The following is a 27214-nucleotide window of genomic DNA, read 5'->3' as shown; positions in this document are numbered from 1 at the left end:
ACCGCGTGAGCTCATCGGCACGGGGGCGGGGCCACCGCTGCCATGGCAACCACCGGGGGCGGGGCCCACTGACGCCAACAAAACGGCTACCGCTTCAATGCGTCACCCCGAGCCGAACACGGCATCGGCCGGGCCGGGGCGGAGCCTACAACGGAGACGCGACGCGACACGACACGGGAGGGGGTAATCCCTGGGGGAAGCCCCTCCGGGGAGTGAGAGGAACCCCCCCCTTTCCGCGGCTAAGCGGGTCCTAGCGCAACGGGGCGCAGCCTCCGCTCCCACCTCAGGGCCCCTCAGTCCCGCTCCCCTTACTCCTCCCTTCCCTTACCCCCCTCAGTCCCCCCTGCACTGGGACACCTTCCTCAGCCCCCCCGAAACGGGGTCATCCCCTCACCCCCCCCGCACTGGGACACCTCCCTCATCGGCTCCTTACCCCTCTCAGCCACCCCCGAAACGGGGTCATCCCCTCAACCCCCCCCACACTGGGACACCCCTCTCAACTCCCCCTGAAACGGGGACATCCCCTCCTTACCCCCTCAGCCTCCCCTGAAATGGGGACACCCCCTCAGCTCCCCTACACTGGGACACCCCTCAACCCCTCCTTACCTCCCTCACGCCCCCTGAAATGGGGACATCCCCTCAAACCCCCACACTGGGACATCTCCTCATCCGCTCCTTACCCCCTCATCCCCTGAAACGGGGTCATCCCCTCAACCCCTGCACTGGGACACCTCCTCAACCCCCTGAAACGGGACATCCCCTCATCCCCTCCTTACCTCCTCAACCTCCCTCCTGCACTGGGACACCTCCCTCAAGCGCCCCCTGAAACGGGGACATCCCCTCATCCCCTCCTTACCCCCCTCAGCCTCCCCCCCGAAATGGGGACACCCCCCTCAGCTCCCCCTGCACTGGAACACCCCCCTCAACCCCTCCTTACCTCCCTCACCCCCCCCTGCGCACTTGGACACCTCCTCAACCCCTCCTTACCTCCCTCAGACCCCCTGAAATGGGGACATCCCCTCAAACCCCCCCGCATTGGGACATCTCCCTCATCCGCTCCTTACCCCCCCTCAACCTCCCTCCTGCACTGGGCCACCTCCTCAACCCCTGAAACGGGACATCCCCTCAACCCCTCCTTACCCTCTCAGCCTCCCCAAAACGGGGGGACACCCCTCAACCCCTCCTTACCTCCCTCACCCCGCACTTGGACACCTCCTCATCCCTTCCTTACCTCCCTCAGCCCCTGAAATGGGGACATCCCCTCAAACCCCTGAACTGGGACACCCCCCCTCAACCCCTCCTTACCCCCCTCAGCCTCCCCCCCGAAATGGGGACACCCCCCTCAGCCTCCCCCCCGAAATGGGGACACCCCCCTCAGCTCCCCCCGCACTGGGACACGTCCTCATCCCCTCCTTACCCCCTCAGCCCCCTGAAACGGACATCCCCTCAACCCCGCACTGGGACACCTCCTTCATCCGCTCCTTACCTCCCTCAACCTCCCCCCCCGCACTGGGACACCTCCCTCATCCCCTCCTTACCCCCAGCCCCCAAAACAGGGACATCCCCTCAACCCCCTTGCACTGGGACACCCTCCTCACCCCCTGAAAAGGGGACACAACTTCTCCTTATCCCCTCAGCCCCCTCAAAATGGGAACATCTCCTTACCCCCTGCACTGGGACACCCCTCAGCCCCCTCCCCTCCAGCACTGGGACTCTCCAGCTCAGCCCATCCCCTCCTCCTAGCCCCTGTATTGGGACATCCTCAGACTCCTCCCCACGGGGACATCCCTCCTTACCCCTTGCACTGGGACATCCCCTCAGTGCCCCCACCCCATATTGGGACTCTCCTGCTCAGCCCATCCCATCCTCCCCTTATCCCCTGTACTGGGAACCCCTAGCTCAGCCCCCCCCATGGGGACATTCTCTCCCCTTACCCCCTGCACTGGGACACTCCCCGCTCAAGGTCCCCCCCACACTGGGACTCTCCAGCTGAGCCCACCTCCAAATGGGAACATACCCCAACCGTCTGCACTGGGACCACCTCAGCCCCATTGAACTAGGAGACCCCCTTTCTGAACTGGGACACACAGTGACCACATCACCACCCCCAGGATTGGAATCTCCCACCTCTGTGACAAATGCTGCCACTCGAGAATCCTGGTAGGTGTGAAAAGGGATGACTGGAGGAGGATGACCCTACTGTCCAACAGTAGGACAAGGCATTCAGGGACACCTCAATCTGCAGAGCCCAGGGTGTGTAAGGGGACAGGCACTGCAGATGCAACAGGATCAAAGAGGGAGGAAGCAGCTTTAGGTAACTGGGACCAGAACTGGGGAATTGCTATAGTCCTACAGACTTTCTCTTTTTACCAGCACTGCATGTTATTAAGGCATTCTGTTCTAGTCAGTTTGTACCCATCATTGTGGTATCCAAATGCCTTACTAGACATATAATATGTACAGTCAGGAGAGTGCACATGGACAAGTTTAATGGTACCATTTGGTATGCAACAAGTTACTCCATAGCCAATATGAATCATTGAGTGTGACACTCAAAGTGACAGACTTCAAAATTTTATTAAACACCTATCAGCCACAGGTAACTAACTACTAGAAATGGGACTCAACGGTGAGGTCCAGGAGCAGCACCCTTGTAAGAAATTCATGCGCATCTCAACTGCTGGAAATAGGGAGGCTGTTGAGATTCCTACAATTCATGGACCCTGCTTGGTGCTCCATTTTTCAGTCTTTATCTAGCCACTGTATGAGAAATTAGAATATACCAATCATCTTCCACCTGTTTGCAAGGAAGTTCTCTACCACTTCCCCTCTATGTTTTGAGTCTTCATCTATAAATAGCTCTATCTTCTGCCTCTGGCATTGTCCATAGCTGATCCAACCAACAGCAGGATGAAGCTCATACCATACTTGACAGTTTCTGTGAACAGTTCCTATGAAATTGACCAGCCTAGTTAGTTTCTCTGCAATTGCCATACTATCATCTCCTTCTCTTTGCAATCAGGCTGCAGTTGCAATCATAAGAGCTAGAAACTTACATTTCTGCTGAATTTGCTGTCTTAGACTCTCATGCTCACCAGTTCCCATTGGTTAGCTTCCCCTCTCACAAGAGAAGCCAGCACATACTGGCATATCTCTGGAGACATCTGCTAAATGCAGCTATAGTACCAGAAAAAGGATACAATTCCTAGGACTTGGTACCAAAGTTTAAATTTTAAACAAAGACACTAAGTTAAAAATATTCCAAAACTAGAGAATTTTCCCCATCACATTATCATATGGGGACAAACCAGAACCCTGGATCCAAACACGCTTGAAATTTGAGAAGTTTTCAGAAAAATCCCTAAAAATATTTTTTTAAAAGAGGATTCAAGGCACCAAATGTGACCCAAGAGCCTCAATCAAAGTAACACTTTAAAATAATTTCTGGGTGTAGGCAAAACATTCAGAGCTAAAATTGAGAACATTACTTATATCAAGAATACCTATAGTACATTTGTGGTGTGCACCCCAACACCAAATATGTTTTACTTTTAGCTGTTTACCAGAACACAGGCACCAGAAAATGCAAGCTACCAGGAAGTCTACTTTTCCAGAGAGGCAAGTACACAGTGTGTGTGTTTGATACACCCTCTCCTCCTGATTAAATATGTTCTGTCAGTAAAAGTTACTGCCAGTAGTACCAAATGTGCTTCCTAGCCAGCTTCTGTAGTCACAGACTATTCACATACATTAGCCTATTGTCCTATGTAGCTACAGTTGTGATTTTATTTTTGCCCTCTTATGTTTTAAAGAAAACTTTTGAAAAGCTGCCGGCACAAGAACTTTTGACAGTAGTGACCCCAGCTGGTAAAGCACAGTCAATTGCAACTACACGATGCTCTGGCCAACAGGCTGTTCATTATAACATGAATATAATTTACAAGATCACATGCAATCTAGCATCCAAAGCTAATCCCTCCCCTTCGCTATTCCCTCCACCCACATGCTGGTACTGACCACAGAGGTCCAGAAACTGTCCCAGAAAATTCTTATCTAAGATGCAATACTAGGATTTAAGCCAGACTTTCACTCTATTCCAGAAGGTTGAGACCATCAAGAAGGAAGGGAGTGGGTTTTGGTGGGATAGTTGCTCCAGCCTATCATGAAAATGCCAATCACTGAAATTGTCTCCTATCCATGTCGGTACTGATGCACATTGGTGCTGTTCGGCAGAAGCCATCACTGAGTGATCAGTGCACTACTTCAGCATTAATACTTCAGGCTCCTCACAGCAGCGCTAATAAGATTTACTAGATTATTCAGACTCTGTAGTAGCCACTAGCTTCAGATTTTTGTCCCCACGCTTCATCCCACCACCAAGAATTCTACAAAACAAGTTTTTAAATGGACTAGGTAACTTTTTAGAGCTCTGACAATGGGAACCCTACTACAAAATCCCCACCATCTGCAATTATAACAACTGACTTTCATGGTGGGATTCTGAGTGCTGAGGGAGCAGGAGTTTTCAGGAGTGCCCAACACCTGCAGATTCTATGGAAATCAGTTGAAAGCACAGCTGCTCAACACTGCTGAAAACCAGGTCCATTGTGTTTATATTTATGGACTATTTGCAATGTTTTGTGCTCCACTGTTCTACTTATTTGTACAGGACTCTTCACTATGCCAAAGTCACTTCCTAGGTTGTGGGAGTTTTAGTGCTTATGAAGGAGTGACTACAAGAAGTACAACTCTGCCAGTTACTCTGGGCCCACAGCACTCCTGGTTATTTCTGTCCTCGGCTCCTCATGCAACTCTCACTGCATCTTATTCCCAAACTGCTCCATCTCCTTCTGTTGCACTTATAGTCCTCTTCTGTTCAGAAACTAAACTGCTCCAATTAATATCATGGCTTTATGGTAGGGAAAAGCCTCACTCCACATTACTCTGTCACTAATTCTTGTAGAACAGTGTTTTGTATTGCAGAATGTTCTAATAGGTTTGATACAATATAGCGTGGGTTTTTGTCTAGTATCTTTCACTAAAGGCTGTGCAGTATATAGACTGAGACGAGGAAGCTACTTACTGTATTCTAGAAGCAGGGCACTGAGTTCTATTAACAAGACTAGGTTTAATTGCTCAATGAGTTTAGATAATACAGAGGGGAATCTGTACAATGTGTCAAATTGAGCATTGACATAAATTCATTAGGCATTCAAGTTATGTCAAGGCTGAATTCTAAAACATTCTTGTTGGTCTGAAAGTAGAAAAACCAAGGAAAGTTGGGGATATTGAGGGTATAAAAGGAGACTGGATGGGCAGCAACAGGACAGTGAGAATCTAGGACAGAGGAAGCTACCTGGAAGATTACAAGAAATGGGGATTCAGTTAGAGAGTTCAGCTCCTACTTATCTATGCCCAAGGTAAAAATACAAAGAAAAGGGCTAGAGGGAAGTTCCCAGCAGTGCTATTTATAGCCCAAACAAGGGAGACACATAAATCCTCCAAAAAACCCATTTAAAGATCTTCGCAGACTAGACAAGGAAGTATCAACTTCTCATTCTTCAAGGTTCGAGTAGCTATCACAGGACTAACCTTGGCCTACCGCAAGGGCAACAAAAATGATCAGGACATGGAAAGGCTTCTGTGGGAGGAGCAATTAATCAGACTGGGACTTTTCAGCTTGGAAAAGAGACGACTAAGGGGGGATATGATAGAGGTCTATAAAATCATGACTGGTGTGGAGAAAGTGAATAAGGAAGTGTTATTTACTCCTCATAACACAAGAATTAGGGACCACCAAATGAAATTAATAGGCAGCAGGTTTAAAACAAACAAAAGGAAGTATTTTTTCACACAATGCACAGTCAGCCTGTGGAACTCTTTGCCAGAGGATGTTGTGAAGGCCAAGACTATAACAGGGTTCAAAGAAGAGCTAGATAAATTCATGGAGGATAGGTCCATCAATAGTTATTAGTCAGAATGGTGTCCCTAGCCTCTGTTTGCCAGAAGCTGGGAATGGTCAGTGGGATAGATCACTTGATTGACTGTTCTCTTCATTCCCTCTGGTGCACCTGGCATTGGCCACTGTCGGCAGACAGAATACTGGGCTAGGTGGACCTTTGGTCTGACCCAGTATGAGTGTTCTTGTGTTCTCTCCTCCACAGCTCCTGGTTTTTTTTTTGGTTTTTTTTTGTTTGTTTTTGGAGGCTCATATTATATAACTGCCAATTTGCTCTGCTGGGGGCTTTTATAAAGAAATTAATGCCCATCATGCCTAGCAGCACGGCTGAGGCCACCTTAGGTGTTCCCTTTGATGGACAGGTACTCCAGCCAATCCACTGGATAGTAGAATTTACATTATTTTCTGTTAGTCCAATCTTTCTCTTCGTCTTTCTCTCTTCATTCATCCATCATTAATTCACTGCATAACATGCTCCACTGGAACAAATTACCTGTCATGCTTGGCCATTGGCCATAGCACTGTAGTCACTGCTGTGAAAAGGAAAAGGAAGCTGGGGCCCCAAACCAGAATCTCTCTTCCCTTACCCTCGGTCATGAAGCCTGTATGCTGCTATGTTTGAGTCTCAGCGTTCCTGGAAAGTGAGGCCAAGGTTTTACTTTTCCGGATTTTGAATGGACCAGAATGGCCCTCAGAGTCCAGTAAGGCAGTGTGTGGCTGCCCTGTCCCTTTCAGCACTGACCAAGGGGAAAAGCTGAGCATTGCGGTTTATTATTGATGGCGAATTCAACCTGATGGGCCATTTCTGTTCTGCTCACAAGGAGGAAATATTCATGCTCCCTGCACTTTGCTTTTATTTTAAAACATGTAATTGCAAATCACTTTTTGCCCACAGTGCTCAGAGCCTTGGCACCTTGGAAATGAAACGTATAGCTTGGTAATAGGTTAGGGATACTAGGAAGAGTTGATCTGCTACAGTGAAACATTAGTCTGCCTTATTCACTATTAAAATGGAGTAACAGTATATCTATTGCTTATATATACAGGTATATCTATATCTACTTATCTGGCATGAGACTGATATCTTTGACTATAGGAAGCACAGCTCTGCCAGTGCACTACACTTAGGACTGCAACGTCCCCTGTTATTCCCGTCCTGAGTTCACCCATCCAAACTTTGCTAAGGCGCCTCAGTCTTAATCTGCAGCACCTCCAGCAGCACTTCCAGCTCCGTGAGCCTCCCCTAACCCCAAACCAACCATTGTGCAATAGGTGTGCATGCTCAGGTACAAAAGAGCTGGGGAAAGAGCAAGTTAAAACCACTTCATAGTAATCAGTTACCTATAAGGACTTCATTGATTTAGACACAGTCAGTGCCAAGCAAACATGTACATTGCAATTTACACTTCAAGGGCAATGAGTAATAATTACAGCCATTGTTATCTCTTCTCGTTTCCTTTTCCTAAATTTCATTTAAGTCTTGAATAGTTCTCTTCCCTAGCATTAAGCTGGGCCTGTACTTATTCATTTGTAAAGATGCTTTGTTCCTTTTGCAGTGCAGGCAAAATAATGCATTTCTGACCTTTTAGAAAGGTCTATAGTTCTCCTGAGATGCTTGAAAGCTTGGGAATGGTGCAGGTGTCAGAACTGAGGTGCATTAGCCGTGCTGTTTGGGGAAGCATGCACACCACTTACTGCAGGCTCCGAGCACTGCAAAGCAGCACTCGCCCAAATGTTCACGTGTGGACACTGTGAACAGCACTCAGGCCAAAGTGCAGCAGCCCAGTGTTGCAGTTTGCCTTTCTTTGGTCTTGTCATTGCTGCCAGTTAATGGGGACAGACAGGCAGGAGAATGGAATCCAGCATAAAGCAGAATCAGCCCTCCAAAAGGGTGAATGGTGGAAACTAAAATGGGCACCAGGTGATCTAAGAGTAAGCAGCCTGAGGCATATTATTTATCTGCCAGAGAAAGGGGTAGCTCAGGGCCTCAGCCCTCAATTGTTGTATGGGCTGGGGTTCAAAGAGCTTTGTGTGCTTCCACTCTAGAGGTTAATGGAATCCACCTTTTAACTCTAGCAACTGACATCAAATCCACAGGATTGTGGGGCCTGATTCTCAACTACCTGGCACCTTGCATAGCCATTTACATAGATGCAAGATTTGGTGGTATTTTACACCCTTTTCACAGCTTGAAATGACAAGGTAATGAAGAAACAGGCCTTGAATTTTTTCAGTTTTCTACCCCAGGCTCTTCCCTGCCCCTCTCCCTGCTCACACACTTCCCCCCAACTCCCCACCCCAACACACCCGGACAGTAGAATGACCATGGAAACTGCTCTTATTGTACCTAGAATTCAAGGGCTAGCTGCATCGCTGGGGACTCTGCCACTCCATTCACTTCAGAGCAAATATCCCTGAGATGAATTTGACCCTGTTACTTAGGTGGGGAGAGGATCCCTGGCCCTATATACATTTTGTTGAGGGGGGAGGAATTATCATATTTCAGAAAGGTGGCAGGCCTGCAAAGAAAGGGGAGTGGGATTTGAAGGGAGTAAATTCAGGCACGAGATGTAGATAATGAAAATGATGCCCTTTTCAGATTAAATCTACAATAAAACCCAAACCTTTAACTCAGAGATTATTGTCCTCACCCTCTCCTAGGTCAATAGACATAGAGCTGAGGGCTCTGACCTCATTATTAATTTTTTTCACCAATAAATCTTCATTTATCTGCGTCTGTCGTTCATTAAGGATGTTCCACAGAACTTTGTTGTCAAGGTTGCCCAGGGAAACTGCTGAATTAACCTCAAGTGGTCTAGCTGTTGCCAATGGCAACGCTCTAGCTGCATCTCCCCATCAAACAAGAGACAGGTGTGCTAGTTATGTATTTAAAAAAATAAATAAAAAGCAGCTGATTGCTTGTGGCCGTGACTTTATGTAATAAATATTAATCTTCAACCAGCCTGCAGTGTGTGTACATGGGAAAAGCCTGCCAGATATGGTGAGAATTCATTGCTGCTGTAAATATCAAGGGAACCTCTAGCACAGAGACCGTCACCGAGGAACATTTATGCAGTGTTTTCTTTAGATTTCCTCCTGGTGGCTGCATCCTTCATATCCGTCTCAAGTCGAGGCAGCATAACCAAAGAATATATTAATTCTCCTTCCCCATCCCGTCAAAATTGGCCAATGTGGGAGACACCCAGATTAATGACAAGCAAAGAAAAGCGCCTCGTCAGTGTCTCCTAAATACATGGGAAATTATACAATTTACTGTGATTTTCTGGAAAAAGCAATAAATACATTGATAAAATAAACAGGTGATTTCTAGGAATTTCCACTACAGGATGTGCACCCTGCTCTGCTGTCACTTTTGTATAGGCAGATTGGGCAAAGTCTGACTTTGGGCACAGACCTATTTTCTGGTCTCAGGTTCCCAAGTCACTTTGGTGTGTTTAAAAAAGGTACCCAAGGTGACTTGAATCACTAAAGGAAGCCTAAGATCACCCTTGTGGCTTTCAAATATTTGTCAAATACTTCCAAATGAAGGATATCACACATGTAACAGAGGAGACCAGGGTTTCAAAGGGTATGGAGTTCATTTATTTTAAACATGTGTAAAGTTTTCTCTAATCTCACTTTTAAGATTCTAGGTTTCTATTATTAAGTATCACTTACACGGCACTGCTTGGGTTTTCTCTGTATGATTTTCACCAAATGATGGTTTGCAGGTGTGGAAAATCACACTTAGGTTTGATTTGTTTAATCCCTCCCAGATTCAGCTTCAACTTTTAGATTTAGGTATCTCAGGAAATTCTCATTCTTGAGTGGTCCTCTATGCAAATTATATTTGGAGGGGTCTTCAGAGCTACCTCTGATGCCTAAATGCCATTTCACACATCCAGCACAGTCATAAATCTGGAAATTCAGCACACAGTACATGCAATTCTTGTGGCATTGTCCTGAGCATTACATATATCTGAGACAGTAATCTCAGTCCAGTTCCTAGTGGTAGGGTGTCCACATCACAAATCCACCAGGAATATATAACAATGTGCAGTCACTACCCGACACAGCTGGACTGAAAACAGTGGTTTCAAGGTGAAAGTCTCTGGATCCTATTGATCACCAGAACCACTCTGTTTCTTGCTGACATTTTGCTAGTATGTAATTTACATTTCTCATTGCTGAATTTTAATCCATTGCTCCTTGATCAGCTGTCTCAGCCCCTGTAAAAGCTTTCACATTGTTTATTTTCTCTTCTTCTGCCTCCCCTTACATTCCTTTTCCCTTACACTGGTATCATGTTTAGTTCCCTCGTAGATTATCTCTTCTAACCTGCAGCTGATGGGCCAAATGTAATCCGTAGCATCATAAAACATGTTCTCCCTGTAACCACAGGGGAAGGACACAGGTGATGAACTGGAGGATTTTATTGTTGGTGAACTCAATAACAATTAATTGCCCTTTCCCAGGGCCAGTGCAAGGATGTTTCGCGCCCTAGGCGAAACTTCCACCTCGCACCCTCCCCTGTCCCCGAGCCCCCGCCCTGAGGCACCCACCCACCCACAGCAGCTCCCACCCTCCGCTCTGAGGCACCCCCTCCCACGGCAGCTCCTCCCCTCCACCCTGAGGCGCCCCCCCCGCGGCAGCTCCCCACCCTCCGCCCTGAGGCACTGCCCTCCCTCACCCCAGCTCACCCCTGCTCTGCCTCCACCCCGAGCACGCCGTCGCTGCTTCACTTCTCCCACCTCCCAGGCTTGCGGCGCCTAAGCTGATTAGCGCCGCAAGCCTGGGAGGCGGGAGAAGTGAAGCAGCTCATCCCTGCCCCGCCTCCTCCCCGAGCACACGGTCGCTGCTTCACTTCTCCCGCTTCCCAGGCTTGTGGCACCAATCAGCTTAGGTGCCACAAGCCTGGGAGGCAGGAGAAGTGAAGCAGCCACGACGTGCTTGGGGAGGAGGCGGGGCGGAGAGTTCCCCTGCGTGCTGCCCCCCCTTACTTGCTGCAGGCGGCCCTCCCTTCGTTCCCCTGCCCCAGCTCCCTCCGCCTAAATGCCGGCGGCTACCGGGGCGGCCGAAGATCCGGCCGCCACAGTCACTGCCAAAGAAAATGCTGCCCCCCAAATCCTAGTGCCCTAGGCGACCACCTAGGTCGCCTAAATGGTTGCACCGGCCCTGTCCTTTCCATAATGGGTAGAATTTTTTAAAGAACCTAAGTGATTTAGGACTAATGTGACTTTGGCTCCTAGGTATTTTAGGTGCTTTGAAAATACTACTCAATATTCAAATGGTTGTCCTGAAGCTGTACTGGGGTTCATTCTCTGCAAGAGAAGGGTAGGAGCAGTTACACCACTCTCAGCACCTTCCTCTTGCTGATTTAAAAATGGCATAGATCGTCTCCCAAATCACCTTGGCCAGAAGGAAGATCACAACTACGACACAAGGATGGCGTTTAGAAAGTGGGAATCCTCAGGGCTTCAAAAGGGATATAAAGGACCTAAATCCCTCTTTAAAAGCTAACCCATGAGCTGTTGGATTAACAAAATAAACCTCTTTAAATGGCTAAAATATTCATGCAATGTGTGATTCAGCCACTGAGAAATCAGGACTTGAATCAGGGCAACCTTTGTGCCACAAGTAAGCTGAGAGTCAGACTGTGCGCCTCCTTTAGGGCTGTCCTAGTGCATAGGGACTGGATATTTTAGGATAATGGTGATAGGATAGTGAGGTTTCCATCTCTCTGTACCTCATTCCAATCCAAATTAGGTAAACAGTCTTTTCCATTTGATGACTATATGGCAGCCTGCATGGAGTGAATTTGGTAGGTCTCAGTTCAAGTTCCCAGCGGATAGCTGTCCGCATCACACAGCCAGAAATAGGTATTAACTGGCTCCTTTGCTATCACTGAGTCCAAGAACCGAATGACATTCTTTCTCTCCTGTGCCTAGTAATGCGCAGAGAACTTCAGTCTCCAAAAAAACTATATTCAATTTTTTCAAATATCTTTGCCTAAAGTTAAGAATTTAAATAAGTAACTTGATTTTTCTGAGATGCTGAATACCTACAGATCCTATGGTCATCAATGGAAAATCATTGGGTCAATTATCTGATACCTAGATATGGATTTAGTGGTCTGATTTTCAAAAGTGCTGGGCACCCAACAGCTCCCATTGAAGTCAATAAGAGCTGTTGGGAACACTTTTGAACGAATGGCCATTAGGTACCTGATTTTAGGCACCCAAGTTTTGCCTTTTGTTATAAACTGATGTGTGAGCACCCCCTATTGGCCAAGCAGCCATTGAACTAGTATATCCCTTTTTATAGAAAGGTGTTGATATAACCAAAGCTGCAGGCATCCAGAAAATGATGTAGATAAAATTAGTTTAATTTCAGCATTGTTAGAAATACAAGGAGAAAGACCTGTGTTTGCCAAACTGATAAAACTGGCAACTAAGGAAATGTCATTTTAATTCTAAGAGGGTGTTATAAATAATGGAGATTAAAATGTACAACTTATTTTAAAAAATATTTAATAGTCTTTTTATGTTCCAGTTTTGAGAAACCTTTTTCTTATATATGTAATGAGTATATAGTTCTTTTGACAAATATTTTCTCCAAAGAAAATGACTATATTAAAAAAAGTAAATCACTGCCAGTAGCCCAAGGCTCATGAGAAACCATACAGCAACAAGGCATTCAGACACTACAATGTTGTGCACCAGAGAGAGATCAAACCTTAGTGCAGAGTGTTTGTGATCACACCTGAAATAACAAACCGGGGCTGATTAGAACCTCAGCCGTAACAAATCTTAAAATAAATTTTGTATTTAGAGTGAAAGCTCTAGGTGCTTGTGAGCTCTTTGGGGCAGGGACTGTTTTTGTTTGTACACTGCCTGGCACAGTGGGGTCCTGGGTCATGACTAAGGTCCTAGATGCTATAATACACATAACAACAAATTCTAGTCCAGCGAAGCCCAGCACTGCTACATTGAATGATAACATCATCTCACTGCACTGTCATGCATCATCATAAGAATAGCCATAGTGGGTCAGACTAGTGACCCAAGTAGCCCAGTATCCCGTCTTCTGACAGTGGCTAGTGCCAGAGTCCTCAGAGGGAGTGAACAGAATATGGCAATGTATCGAGTGATCCATTCCCTGTTGTCCAGGCCCAACTTCTGGCAGTCAGAAGTTCAGAGACACCCAGAACATGGTGGCTGAAGACACACACACACACACACACACACACACACATCCATCCTTTGCATCTAACGAACTCACTGAAACAACAGGTTGTCAAATTATATCAGACTATCATCATATTGCACCACAACACTGACACACCATGGCACCAAGCAGTTATACTGAAAAAACAGTGACAATGGATCATCATTTTGTGTCACCAGGCTGGGCAAAAATGTCATCTCCCAACAGCAACATGACCTCACGCAGGGGCCAAATGCCACAAAACCGGGACGCCACGCAGGTCATCGTGAGGCCCAGTTAGGTGACGTCATCAGGTTGAGCCACTGCCTCATCGTGGATGAGGTCATCACGTCAGCATACGCATCATTGACAGTTGGTTTTCTCATCACGCTATACAGTGACATCATCACACTGAGCCACTGCCGCGTCGCCAATGAAGTCACACGTCACCAGGAGTATCACCGTTCTGTGATGACACTTCGTCTCGTCACCGTGGTGCGCGGTGACCTCATCACCCCCCCCCCCCCCCATGCGCGGGGAGCGAGGCAGGCGCACGGGCCCCTGGGCGCCCCCCTAGGGGCGGGGGGAGGGAAAGCCCGGAGTCGGGCTGGGCGGGATTTCCGGCACAGCCGGCACCTGATTGGTAGCCATGGGTGAGGGAAGCGGAAACAGCGTAGCGCGCAGGCGCAGCGGCAGTCTGGGGCCGCGGGGGAGGGACGCGCCGCCCGCCAGAGAGAGAGATGGAGACGCGGGGGGAGCCGCAGCCGGCGTGAGTGAGAGAGACCCGGGACCGGGTAGCGCCGCCTCAGGCAGCCTGGGGGTGGGGCGCGCCGAGCCGAGCAGCTCCCCGCGCGGGGCGGGGGCCGGGCCTGCTCGCGCCCCCTCCCCACAGCCTGGCGGCGGCCGCCCTTTGCCGCAGGCCCCGTGCGCTGCTCGCTCGGGGCCCCAGGGGAGCCAGGCCTCTCGCCAGAGCCCGTCCCGCGGCAGCGACACGGGCGGGCACGTGCTGCCGAGCTCAGCCGTGTGGTGACCCTGCCTTGTTCTGGGCCAGAGCGTGTCTAGTCCGTGTGTCCGCTGGGCCGCCGGGCACTGAATCGGGTGGTGCCTGGGGTGGGGCGTTGGGGAAGGGGGCTGCTCCCCCGTGAATTCCCCAGGCGCTGCTCCACCCTGCTTCCAGGCCCCTCCCAAGCGCACACTTGAGAAACTAAGGTTGTCGCTTTGTCTCTCACCACTGAAGGCCACTTGCATTTAAAGCCTTTCCTCTAGACACAAGGGGTTTATGCTGAGATAAATTCTGGCTTTTTATTTATTTATCTCAACCCACCAACCAACCATGAGTTCTGCTTGTGGCCAGTCTGACCAACAGCCTCTTCCCCTCACAAGCACGTTAGATCTGTTCTGTGCCGGACTCTAGCATAGGATTCCAGAATCTGTTCATGTCACGGGTGGAATGAGAGTCTCAATCCTAATGGGTTTGGGTAGCAAAGGGGAGGAATATTGTAACAGACAAGTCCTAACTTACGGGGCCAATGTTTCTTTTATTCCTTTGGTGTGTCTTTAAAAACTCTGTGACTCTTCTGGTGAAAGATGTTGAGTTGACAGCCAGGAGACTGGAGTCCTCTGCCCCAGAACAGCCAGCTTCCTCCAAACTGCACCTGCCAATGTGTTTCAATGTAGCCTTGAAAGGAACCCTTTCAAATGATGACAGTAGCTGAGTGTCTCATTTGCTGTATCATCTTTAGGAAATAGACTGTCAGGCTATCTAGCTAAGGCCTCATTATTTGCTCTGCCCCCGTTGCCGTTTGGTGGTGCACATGACTTTATAAAATTATTTCTAAGGGAATGGGAGTGGGGAGAGTTATTTGAGGCAAGAGGAGAAATGTAGAATTTGTATATACTGTCTCCTGATTTCCCTTAATGGTATATAAATGTCTGATTTAGTCTTGCTGATCCACTGAGTGTCAAATTTTGTATAACCTCAGATTTTTTTTGCATAAATCTTTTTATTAGTCATTTTCCCTTTTTGAACCAAGATAAAACCAAACATCAGGGATGCGCTGTTAGCAAAATTATCATCATCTGACTCTACAAAGGTAAAATGGAAATGATGTACATCTGTAGCTTTGAATATGGAACTTTAGGCCTTCCCAGGTTATGATGCCATATGTATTTAAAGAGGGACTTTCACACTGATACATTGTCTGATGCAAACAGTTTTGCCACTTTTCTCCTGCTGTAACTATCAAATATTTTTTTAAAGAGATGCTTCTTTTCCTCACAACTTGACTGCTTCTGTCTAAAAACATTCCTACTTCATTGTGAGATCAAGTTCAAGAGGAGGAAGCTGACTGGAAATTGTTGTTCTTTGTAATCATGATGGGAGGTAGGAGTAAAGAGAAGACATTTCTGTTAAAGGATAGAGGAGAATTCTTAGACCTCATTCCACCTTGTTCCAGATTGACCTGTATTCCTGAAATGCTTCTTGTGGTATGCGTCAGAGCAGTCTCCTGGTCCAGACTACAGGGAGCTCTAACTTCTTACTTACACATCTGGAAGTGTAAAAATCCTTTGTCTAGTACAGGATCAATCCCATATGCTTGTGTATGGGAGACTATCATCGGTATTATGATCCACCTATTTTCATGTCTGTTTCCCATTACCTTGTATTTCTCAGCATTGCATAAAGTCACATTTGGGTCTCTGATGCTGTGTGTTCTAGGCACATTAATATTACTCTAGAAGAGGGACTGGCCATTGTTGGGTGGGTGGGAACTAATAATACACTCATGGAAAAGTACATGAACCTATCAACACTGTAATGCTCTTTGCCACTGCAGGTGAAAGCCACTGGTCAGTTGATTAGGTGAGACTTTATTCCCCACATACACCTGCATACTTTGATACCACGAAACAGTTATCTGTGCCAACCAAAAGGGTTTCAACCAAAGTTCTTGCCAAAGATGTGTTGGTGGAGATATTGTGGGATTTGTAAGTGATAAGTGTATTTAGGGTTATTTAGGTTATTGAATCAAATCATGTGACTGAATTTTTAAAGGGCTGGTTAATGTCATGTCCATTAGTAATAGCTGTAGCTCAGATGTCATCTTCAAGACTCATTCCCCTCTTCCTGTACTGTGTTGTATTTAAAGATGAATTGGATGTTTATATGGATAATAAGAATATTGGCTGTAATAGCCTATGCTGCCCCCTAAAAGTGTTGGAATGAGTATAAAATCTCATGTTTCAGGTCTTAAGACAATCTCTAACTGTTAGGGGTTGAGATGAGACTTTCATGGAGTCAGATTATACTATATCTGTCTGCTATGGAGTTCCTGACCTTCCTCTGAAGCATTTGGTGCTGGCCACTGCCAAGGACAGGATATTGGACTAGATGGGCTGACCACAGGTCTGAACCAGTATGGAAATTCATATGTTCTGTGATCGGTGAATTGAGTTTTCTCCTTTCTCTGAAGCATAAGCTATTGGCAACTGCAGGCCACAAGGCCAGATGGAGCTATGGTCTGATCTGGTGTGGCAAACTTTTCTTGTGTGCAGTAGACCTTTTACTTCATTCACTCTAGGGCAACATTGACCCAGAAGGCTTCAGGAAACTTGAAACTGTTTTCACCCAAATGAGTAAGTGCTGTTGTGCATCAAACCCTTTGTCTCCATAACAATACTTTTATCTATGGTTGTCAGCCATTAACATTAGTACTTCCTGTTGTGAAGAGGGCATATGTTGTGTAAGCCTAGTTTTGGCAAATTCTCCTTCCAGCAGGGATAAATGTTTATGTAATGCTATGTGACTTATTCCTTAGCAAGAGACACTTGAGGTGAAAAAAGTTAGAATAAATATTGGTGTCAGTCGCCTCTTGTGTCAGAAGAGGCTTGCTTTGTGGGAGCGCTGTGTTCTCCCTCCTGCTGCTTGTCTTGGAGTTATTTGGGTACCTGAGTAGTGGTGAGAGTAATGCACGGTGTGTACTTGGCACCTGAACTTTATAGGGCAACTTGTAAATGTTGTGATTCAGTTATTCGTGGATAAAGCAGTTGTGCAGATTGGATTGTTACATATAAAAGAACATTCCAAAATTGTTTTCCTCTTTATGATAATACAGTTGAGCCCACTTCTATAGTCAACTTGGATCACTAGATCACTCTGTTTCTACTGGTATAGTATGAATGCCTTAGGTTTCACTGCATCGTAGTCAGCAAATTGCAGTTCTGGAAACAGTGAAGCCTCTTCTTGACAAGAGAAAAATGACTTAATTCTAAGAATATTTCACAGTACATGTGTGTGTGCATGTATAGAGCACAAATTGAGAGAGAATGCAAGCTTACAGAGCAAGATAACATTAACTATCAATCACTAATGATATTTTGTCTGCAAAGACTTCAAAAGAAATTACTCTCCCCTCAGCTTGTGTTATTCTATATATGTTCCTCAAAGGGCAGCACTAGTTTGTAGGGTTAAATCTGAAAATACTTTAGAGCAAATATTTTTAAATGTAATTTTATGGTTTATGATCTCTGGCACTTGTATATTGGTATTCCCTTGCCCTATTTGCATGTGCCAGAAGGGACCACCTGGTCTCTCTACATTTTGCATCTAACATAAAACTAGCTATACCAAAGTGAGGGTTCTCTCCCAGATTATATTCCTGTCTGTCTCCTGTGTGTTGGCTAATGGTATTCTCCACTAGACTACCACACTGGCTTCAGAATATTTTTTTTTTGGTTTATTACACAGAACTGCAGCTAAAGATACTTCGGAGGTGCCAGCCTCGTGTGGAATTCTTATGTTTTCTGCTTAGACCCTCTTGGGCCAATGGAGATAGTACACTGTCTTTTTTTAAACCAGTTAATCCATCTGAAATGTGTATATGCAGTTGCAGTCTGGGTATTGTACAAGAAGTGGCAAATCCTCTGATAATTAGCATCTATACTGTGTTACAGTGAAAAATTAACATGGGTGAGGTAGGTGCTCCTGCAAAGATTGTACTAAAATGAACTTGCTATTATTATTAAAAGGTTGTTTTCACCTGTCTGGATGTCACTGATCACAAGTTGGTAGAGTGGTTTCAACAAGATCATGCTGCAGGGAGAATTCGGGGTTCCTGCATGGAATAAAACTTGCTTAAGTGAGTCTTCCAGGCATATTAGCTTTCAGCAGAACAGAAATTGTTATTGGTTACAAATGTCTGTAAAAGCAGTTCTTTCAAGCTAAGCTACTGCTGGTCTTGACTTCTTATATGAGTGTGTGGCAACAGCTCTGGCCTCTTGAGAGTCAGAGCTTGATTTTGATCCTTGATATATAGCAGAACATTTATTAAATGTTCTTTCAACAGGAACAGAATGAGCCAGGGAGACTCAAACCCAGCAGCAGTTCCACATGCAGCTGAAGATATTCAAGGAGATGACAGGTGGATGTCACAGGTAAAACTGAAAACACAGCTGACAAATTAGATAGGATCCTCTTTACTAGCAGATTGTGAGGCAGTCAGGTGCATGATGAGCAAAATACAGGTGCTTACATTTCTAATTCTGTTAGCAGATGTTAGCAGCGTTATTGATGGGTTCCAGTAACCTGCCACAATAAAAGAGGCAAAAAGCAGTTTTGTGCCATGACCTGAAAACCACATTTTGAAATAGAGTTCCAGAAAGATATTGCAACTGGCTCATTAATTGGGAAGAATCGCCAACCAGTTTCTTAAAAACTGGAGAGCACTGAAATGTGTAATATATCCAGATAGTGACAAAGCTGAGAATAGCTGAACACAAGTGTCTGGACTGGGAGTCTCCTGTTCGTACCACTAGATTATTAAAGCTACTCCTAGACAGGGTGAAATAGTCTGATGAGACTTGTATTGTGACTAGCCAACAACCTGAATGACTATAGATTTAGAATTGCTGAACACAGTATCTGGAGCAAGCACCTCCTTTGTGTGTCCTGCATAGTGTAGCCTGAGGGGCTCTGAGTTGTAAAGGAGTAGCCATTTAAAATGTCAGAACTTGTCTATGCCAGGGAGAGAGCAGGCAGGTAGGAAGGTCCAGCAGTTAAGGAGTTAAACTAAAGATATGTGCCTAAGGGGCAGATAGGATGAAAAGTCACAAAATTTGGCAGCAGAGGAACTGGTTGGGCAACTATCACTTTCTGTGCATGGGCTACAGATACCAATGGGGAACTGTCAGCTGGAGCTTATGTTGCTGCTTTCTTTTAAACAGCACAACAGATTTGTCTTGGACTGCAAGGACAAGGAGCCCGATGTGCTGTTTGTGGGTGATTCCATGGTGCAGTTGCTACAGCAGTATGAGGTATGGCTGGAGGGGATGAAGTTGTGGGGTTAGATGAGTGAGATGGTGCCTCCCTATTACTTCTAGTCCAGTAACTGGTGAACATATGCAATACTGACAGTGCCTCCCTGTCCTCCAGCCCTTTCTAATCTTACCTCCACTTCTGCAGCTGCTTTCCAAACCTTGATCCTGTCTATTTCCCTGTGCTTGCCCTAGGCTTCCCCAGTCCTATCCCGTCAGCCACTTTGAGCCTTTACCCCACCCCTCCTTTCCCTGAGGTCACTTGCAGCTCACCATACACATCCCATTTCTCTCCTTCTATCTCACTCTTGCCACTCTTTCTTACTCTGCAATTGCTGTGTGAGCCAATTTGTAGATTTAAAATGAATTCTATTCTCTCTCCTCCCCACACCTTCTGTATTCTAGATTGTGCCCATCCAATGTGACTGTTTTTCACTTGGTTCTCAATAATGAAGTTTCCTTATTTCGCAATGGTACAAATCTGAAACTTAGTGCATGTATCACCTTAGCCAGAGAATTTTAATTTAACCCTCTTGCATGCAGTGTCCTAGCATGCTTGGCCCTCTGCTGGCATAAAGACTATGCTATTGACTACCCTAGTGCCCAGAGATTAGGAAAGGCAGCAACTAGGATATTTAAAAAAAAAAAAGTATAAAATGTTTTGAAAGCTGTCCCTTCATCCACTATTTTATCAGTAATGGCTACCAAACCGCTTTGCTCTGAATGTGTTACTTTCCAGTGTGACTCATTTGGTTCTAGACTTCTAACTTCTTAGGCAGTAAAAGGAGTTCCTTCAAGATTTCCTTTCCCTCCTCAAAAGTCCCATGTTTAGCTGACCTCTGGTTCTGGCCTTGATGAACCGGAGATGGCTCCCTTCCTGGACCATCGACATCCCTCCTGGATGGGCTGAAGGGAGATTGCTCTGTATTAGCTCCCTCTTACCTCTGTGCCAGGACTGAGTTCATTAACTGCTGTGATTCCCTCTTCTGGCCCAAAGAATGTATAATGCTTCCAGTGGCAGCACCTCTTCTCCCGTGAAGAAGATCTTCACTCACTTTGAATGTATCATTACCTGCGCTACCTCTTTATGTAATGTGTTTTGTTTTTGATGCTGAAGAATAACACTTGATCTAAAATAGTGTATTGGTTTCTGGTTACAGATATGGCGAGAGCTTTTTTCACCCCTTCATGCACTGAATTTTGGGATCGGTGGGGACACAACAGCTCATGTTCTGTGGAGATTGAAGAATGGTGAATTGGAGAACATTAAACCCAAGGTATAAACACAAACAGAGCTGGCTTTTATGTTTTTTTCAGTTTAGAAAAAAACTCTGAATATTGTCTAGTACAGAGCTGAGGGCACCAAAAGTCAGAAGAATAGTTATTCTCTAACCAATGAGCTCTTAGCTTCTTCTTTAGAACTCCTCTATAAAAGGTGTTTATTTACAAGGAATTTACCAAGTCCTGTGTCTCTGAAGACCAAAGGAATCAAATAGCAAGAAACAGCTTCTTTTGCTCATAGCACCAGAAACACACTCTTCATCCTGCACCCCGACCCAAAAACCTCTCCCTAGGTTCTTTCAGGGTTAGACACTGCATTTAGGTGTTCCTTCAGGTTGTCTAATTTGTACAGTTATATTAATTGAAGGGTGCATTCGTACCTGTCCATCTCAGTGAAGTTGTAACTCAGGCCACAACAAGGTTTCACGCAACTCATAACACATTCTAAATGACGTACAGTGTACCGGGGTGTTGTGGTGCAGGGTGCTTCGCAAATGCCTACAATACATAATGGACAGCACAGGTTCAAGTTTGGTCACCATTGTCAAGCACATTCATGACCCCAACATAAGAGTTGAGGCTTAAAAGTAGAGAAATGCTGTTAAAAGGGTTTAATTTGAGAGCCAAGACTGTGGTTGGGGCTTTACAAACAAATAAGCCTCTTCACCTGTGACACTTCTAGTCTGCTTCATACACATCTAGTATGTTGTAAGACAGGCAAGGTGCAAGGTACTCTAGGAGTCTGAATTGGCAACTAAACACAGTGTAGAAGAAATGTCAGATATCTATTCCTGTGCTGATCAGGGTAGCTTCCCTTAACACTGTGACTCTGGTTCTGTACTGGGTGAGAGGGAGGAGTCTTAAGAAATGATTCAAAAGTCAGCAAAGCTGGCAGTCTGGGCTTTTAATATTTCAGCCGAACTCTTAATTGTTCTGTCTAATTGGTTGCAGACAGCCTAGGCCCTAGCTATGGCCCTTTCCACAAGAGCCAGTATGGCTGCTATAGCCTCTCCTGTTTGTGTACCTTGAGTGGAGTGCTCAACTTGCTGCACAGTTCCTGTTTCCTCTTCACAGGTCATTGTCGTCTGGGTTGGAACAAATAACCATGAAAATACAGCGGAGGAAGTAGCAGGTGGAATCGAGGCCATCGTGCGGCTGATAAATACCCGACAGCCACAGGCCAAAGTTATTGTATTGGTATGTGCATCAGAGGGTTGTGATAACATAGCACCATTGGAACAACCCATGTCATGTGGTGTTCGCACCCCGTCCCAATGGTATTGAGTGTTACCTGTGCAATTTGGGGGGGAGGGTCGTAACTTATTTACGATAATAAACACTGTAGGATGGTTTCTCCTGTTCAGGGGGCTTTGCCAACATTATCTAACTTTCTCAACCCCTTCAAAAGAGTATCTTCTCATTAGAGGCGTCTTCGTCCCAGACAGAGAAACAGAAGCAGTGAAATCACATGAGAGATGGAGACAGAGCTGGGACTAGAACTTGAGCAATACCATTTCTGATCCTGTGCTCAAACAGCTTAGAATGTCTCTATTCTTCTGCTGTGGGAGTTGCATAACCAACAAGTAAAACTGCATTGAAAGAGGGCATAAGTAGCTAATAAGAATTGGTGAAAAGAGGAGAAGATTTGCCCATGGGTCAGCAGTGTCCTTCAGACTGTTTTCAGTCATGTTTCAAAGTGAGGCTGGATGGGGCTGAGGAGGATGTGCCTGGAGAGGAGTGCTTCCCACGGGATAGACCCTTTAAAGCTCAGAATGAGGGCCCAAGTCTAGAAAGCGAAAGTTACTATATTGTCTGAGTCACTTCAAAACTCTCTTCTTTGCCTGCTTCCTGTATCAGAGCTTGCTACCTCGAGGCGAGAAGCCAAACCCTCTGCGGCAGAAGAATGCCAAGGTGAACCAGCTGCTAAAAGCCTCGCTCCCAAAACTCACCAGCGTCCAGCTTCTGGACGTCAGTGGGGGCTTCGTGCACTCGGATGGCGCCATCTCGTGCCATGACATGTTTGATTTTCTGCACCTGACGGGAGGAGGCTATGCAAAGATCTGCAAACCCCTCCATGAACTGATCATGCAGCTACTGGAGGAGACCCCTGAGGAGAAGCAAGCTGCTCTGGCCTGATCAGCTAATATCAGTGTTCGACATCATCCCAGCCCCATCAGATCAGTTCTATCACTGGCACTACAGAATCCTTCTTTCTTAAAGCACTTTCCATTGTAGAATGTTACTGGATGTTCGTATCTAGTGTTTTGAGGGGAGGGCTAACGTCAAACTGGTCTTGTACATAGAAGGGCAGGGCTAACTGGTTTTACTGCAGGAAGAAATTAGCTAAAGAAGATTTTTACTTTTAAACCATTCCTCATTTAAAATGAGAACAAGACTGTCACCTTTGTGCCCCTCACATGCATTATTGCTCTATGGTGCCCCTACATCCCTATCAGCCTGACTCTAATAACCCACATGCAGCTCTCGGTTTAGCTTTTCCCTTCCCTAGGGATTATACTCTGCATTAGCTTGGGAACTAGAATCGCATTCCACTCACTAGAAACAAAACAGCTGCTTTTTTTTCAAAAACCGTTCCCACCTTTAGAAGTTTTATTTACTAAGGTTTTTTTTTTCTTTTTCTTTTTTTTTTTTTTAAAGAGACACTTGTTGCTTTCTGGCTCTTTGTTTTTGAAGCAGCATGAGACTAAATGTAACTGGAATTCAGAAATGTAAAAAACCAAAGTGTTAGTTGAGCTGAACTCATTTAACACTCCCAAAATATTGTTTTGTTTTACAAAGTCTGTTAGCTGTGACAAACTTCATTCCATTGTTGCTTGGACTGTGGGCAGTCTCATTTGGGTGCTGTTGAATATCATGTCTCCTATAGAACCTGTTCTTTGTTTTGGTTTGTGTACAGTATTGGCAGCTTTTAACAGTTCTTTGGTTTAGGAGCTTAGTTTTCCAGCATATGTCAAACACAAGCCTGTCAGAAACGTAGAACTGACATTTCATCCCACTACGAGGGCTGTGCTACCGGATTCTGTGCAGTGCTGTTCATGTTCATAGTTCCAATTTTTTTTAAAGTATGACTGTTACACCTTTTTTTAATCCATACTCAGCCCCTCTTTGCAAGGCCTGAACCAATCTAATGCTTTACGAGTTCTAAGGTGTATATTTCTTTATTGCTTCTGTTTTACTTGTACAAACATTTTATTCAAGCAAATAAGGCCTTTGACAGTAAAGAATTGAGTCAGTCTGTAGCTTTTTTCTCTCCTGGACACTACCCCTTTCCCCTCCAGCAAAGGGAGTTAGTGCGGAGAGTGGACTGTTCACAGGGACTTTCTGTCTTGCTAGAGCTTTTTATACGAGAGCTAATTATAATCTGTGTAATGACTATATAAAATTGTCATTCGTTTAAAGGTGAACAGGAAAAAAAGTTCTTACCAACAAGAAATTTAGAGCCTTGCTACTTAAAAATAAAAATACTTTAACAAAGTTTATTCTTCCTTGACTTACCTACCACAATTGTAGTTCAGCGGTGGTGGTATCCCTCATAATGGTTCACACCACCACACACTAAAATACAACAGCCAGTGCAGGCCTCTGCAGTGGTTGAAGTGTTCATGAAGGCTGCAACCTTCAACTGTCATGCTACTTTTTGGCAGGCAAATGAAAGAGGAACCGATTTTTGTTTTACATTTTTGTTAAACAGGAGATCTACCTAGATTGCTTTTTCCACCCCACTACAAAAAGAAGTATGTATGTAGTGTATATAGCCTGTTTGCCCTTTTATTCTAGTAAAAGGTTCTGTTTAAGGCAGGCTTTAATCTAGCATTAAGGAATACGTTTATGTCCCCATCATGCTTCTGCTGCTGTAGAATTGGTCATAGCAGGATTTCTGCCTGGATTGCATGCATAGCGTGCGCGCGTGTCTCCAGTATATGTGATCCACACAGAGATGTGGAGGAAAGCTGAAGAATTCTACTTCCCAGAAATAAAGGTTCAAGTGGGAGAGGAGTAGTCCTGGTCTTATCTCCCCAGGCCAGCATGGGTTGGGGGAGTGCTCCAGGGGCCCTGTCAACCTGTTTGTTCAGCAGCACCACTTCCTTCCCCTCCAACAGCTTGAAACATTAACTGTGGAAACATCATTCAGCTCTGCTGAAAGAATGGAGGCCTCAGCACAGGAACTTAGGGGTGTGGAGGAGAGAGAGCAAGCAGATTTTAAAACAAAGGTTAGTAGGAGAAGGTTTGGCAGGGTGCTATGGGCCCACCTGTAGCAAGAGTTGGGGGATGAAACAGGACTTCAGTCTCTGCTAGTTTTTGAGGGTTGTAGGCTTTTGTTGAAAGGTACCATGTTTGTTTGACCCATGCACTAAATGTCTCTCCATGGTGTTGCCACACTTGCTGGCAATCTAGTTTTTTGATAGAAAACTCTTAACTCCTTGTAACAGTGCAGTGTGTTTACAGCTGAGGCCATCTTCAGCTGTGAGCCAGAGCCCCTTGGTTAGGTGCTGATTGCCGTGGTGTGGGTCTGGCCTGTTGAATACACATCTGTTGGGCTGAGGTAGAGTAGCTCAGGTGGCTCTCCATGCTCAAGGTTGTCTTGCTGAGGTGCCATGTTGCTTATGCATGGGTCAGTGTTCGCCGCCCTTCATCTGCAGTCTGCATTGTGTCTTTCCCAGCTGCATTAACCACGTCTGTGTGTGGCCATGGCAGCGGCTGCTGTGGACAGGAAGAGCAGCTTCTATCTGGGACATTGAAGCTACTGTCCTGTTGCCACCATCTAGCAGTGAAATTTTTTTCTCATTGTACCAAAATTAGAGCCTGGTCCTGAGAAGTGCTGAGTATTTGCAGTTTCAACAGGAGGGTGCTTGCCACCTTGGGATCAGGCCCAGCACACCCCAGTGTGGGTGCCCCTGCGTAGCCTTTATGACTTCTTCCATTGTAACTGGCTGATTGTGAAAGAACTGACCCTTTCTGAACTTTTTAATTTTTTAAACTAATCTAGTTACCGTTTACAGTTGTGTGCTGAAGCCTGGAACCTTGTTTGTGCTGTGGTGTATGAGCATTGCCAATTTTATATTTATTGCAGTGAAGAAAATGCAAAGGAAAAGGTATGAAAGGAAGGAGAGAGTCCTTGTCTCTGAATTCGTATGTGGGTGCAAGCAAGGGGACTCCAGGTGCAGGCTGGGGGACCTCAAAGGCTGGAAGCTTGCACAGTATGTAAAATCCAATTACAGCCCTGCTTCATGGGAACCTTCCTTGGGGAGCTGACTGAACCTTCCCCAGGAAAAGCTGTGATTCTGCTTTGGCAAAATTGCATTGACTGGTAGAACTCACTATATGTTTAGTGCATATTTCAATATAAATGTAAATGTTTCACCCCAATGAGTTCTGGTGTGCGTCTCTCTCTGGTTTCCCTGTGTGTGCGTCGGGGGTGAGGAGGTGTCCAATGGGTTCATCAGGATGTGTGGGGTGATGCACAGTGGCTAATGGTTGCAACCTGTCATCACCCAGGGGTGATGCAGTGGGAAGGGTGACGTCTGATGGGGTGAAAATCTTTATCAGGTAAAAGTTGGCTGTATTCATCCTTGTGGTATTCAAAAGGACACTCATCTGAACCTTCACTTCTAATTTAGCCTCTTGTGTGGTAAGGTGCACTTTGCTTCATTTCAAAGCGGCGCAGCAGCGCGCGAAGCGCTGCAGTGTATGTCAGCAGCAGCAGCGCTGGGAAAGCTCCTCCCAGCTCTGTCCACATCCCACATCCCTGTGGGGGGGACAGGGCTGGCTGGGCGCGGCCCAGCGCTGGGGGGGCTACACTGCTGCTTTGCAGTGTAGTCAAAGCCCCCCAGCGCTGCGAGCGCGCTCCCGCAGCGCGCGCTCCCACACCCTGCTGCAGCGCTGCAAATTTGTAAGTGTAGCCAAGCCCTGATTCTCTGTTCTCCTCTGACTTAACAAGGACCTATTTTTTTAAAAAACTGAATGTAGGTTTTGTACCCAAAACTCTGATCTTTTGTTTTCAGATTGGGGGGCCTACACTGAACACTAATCAGTGTTCAATGATTATCAGGGGCGGGGGGTGGGGTGTCAATGTCCCTGAGACAGAATAGGAAGTGAACTTTTGTACTGATGTAGCTTTAAAATCAATCTAAAAGAGGCAGTGTTCTGAGTCTGAGTGTCAGACTGGGGAGAGTGGTAAATACTGAAGAGGACAAGCTGCTGATACATAGTGATCTGGATCACTTGGTAAACTGGGCACAAGCAAACAATATGCATTTTAATAGGCCAAATGTAAAGTTATACATGTAGGACCAAAAGAAGTAGTCCATCCTTACACAGTGTGGGGACTCTCACCATAGGACGCAGTCATTGAAAAGGACTTGAGGGGCATGGTGGATAATCAGCTGAACTTGAGCTCCCAGTGTGACCCTTGATATAAAGGAAATACCTAGTGTG

General features: G+C 45.9%; 1 protein-coding gene and 1 long non-coding RNA gene across 12 annotated transcripts; both read left to right on the top strand.

The window, feature by feature from the left end:
- The first annotated feature begins 106 nt into the window (after positions 1–106).
- Positions 107–3688, top strand: LOC120375841. Its single transcript, XR_005586829.1, has 3 exons — positions 107–183; positions 2112–2160; positions 3556–3688. It is a non-coding gene; the product is annotated as an uncharacterized LOC120375841 (long non-coding RNA).
- Positions 3689–13716: 10028 nt separating this feature from the next.
- PAFAH1B2 (platelet activating factor acetylhydrolase 1b catalytic subunit 2) lies at positions 13717–26149 on the top strand. Of its 11 annotated transcripts, none has more exons than XM_039496544.1 (9): positions 13718–13934; positions 15176–15258; positions 16747–16801; positions 18194–18303; positions 18511–18598; positions 19388–19477; positions 20638–20754; positions 21833–21955; positions 22616–26149. In XM_039496544.1, exons 5-9 carry the CDS (start codon positions 18518–18520, stop codon positions 22892–22894), a joined length of 690 nt encoding a protein of 229 aa, XP_039352478.1. In that variant the 5' UTR covers positions 13718–13934; positions 15176–15258; positions 16747–16801; positions 18194–18303; positions 18511–18517; the 3' UTR covers positions 22895–26149. The 11 variants fall into 11 exon arrangements, with proteins under 11 accessions (XP_039352485.1, XP_039352484.1, XP_039352486.1 ...); XM_039496547.1 differs by lacking the exon at positions 13718–13934 and adding an exon at positions 14234–14374; XM_039496551.1 differs by lacking the exon at positions 18194–18303 and having other exon boundaries at positions 13717–13934.
- Positions 26150–27214: the final 1065 nt, after the last annotated feature.

The sequence above is a fragment of the Mauremys reevesii genome, linkage group 12 (assembly GCF_016161935.1).
Source record: "Mauremys reevesii isolate NIE-2019 linkage group 12, ASM1616193v1, whole genome shotgun sequence".
NCBI lineage: Eukaryota > Metazoa > Chordata > Testudines > Geoemydidae > Mauremys > Mauremys reevesii.
Note: the sequence above shows the minus strand (reverse complement) of the source record. Positions and strands in the feature narration are given on the sequence as shown.

What these genes read in the sequence shown, in the direction of transcription:
- PAFAH1B2 (XM_039496542.1), top strand. Translation starts at nt 13,906, where the DNA reads ATGGAGACGCGGGGGGAGCCGCAGCCGGC. An exon ending in ATGACAGGTGGATGTCACAG is followed by an intron (nt 18,599 to 19,387) that starts GTAAAACTGAAA and finishes TCTTTTAAACAG; the next exon opens with CACAACAGATTTGTCTTGGA. An exon ending in AGTTGCTACAGCAGTATGAG is followed by an intron (nt 19,478 to 20,637) that starts GTATGGCTGGAG and finishes TTCTGGTTACAG; the next exon opens with ATATGGCGAGAGCTTTTTTC.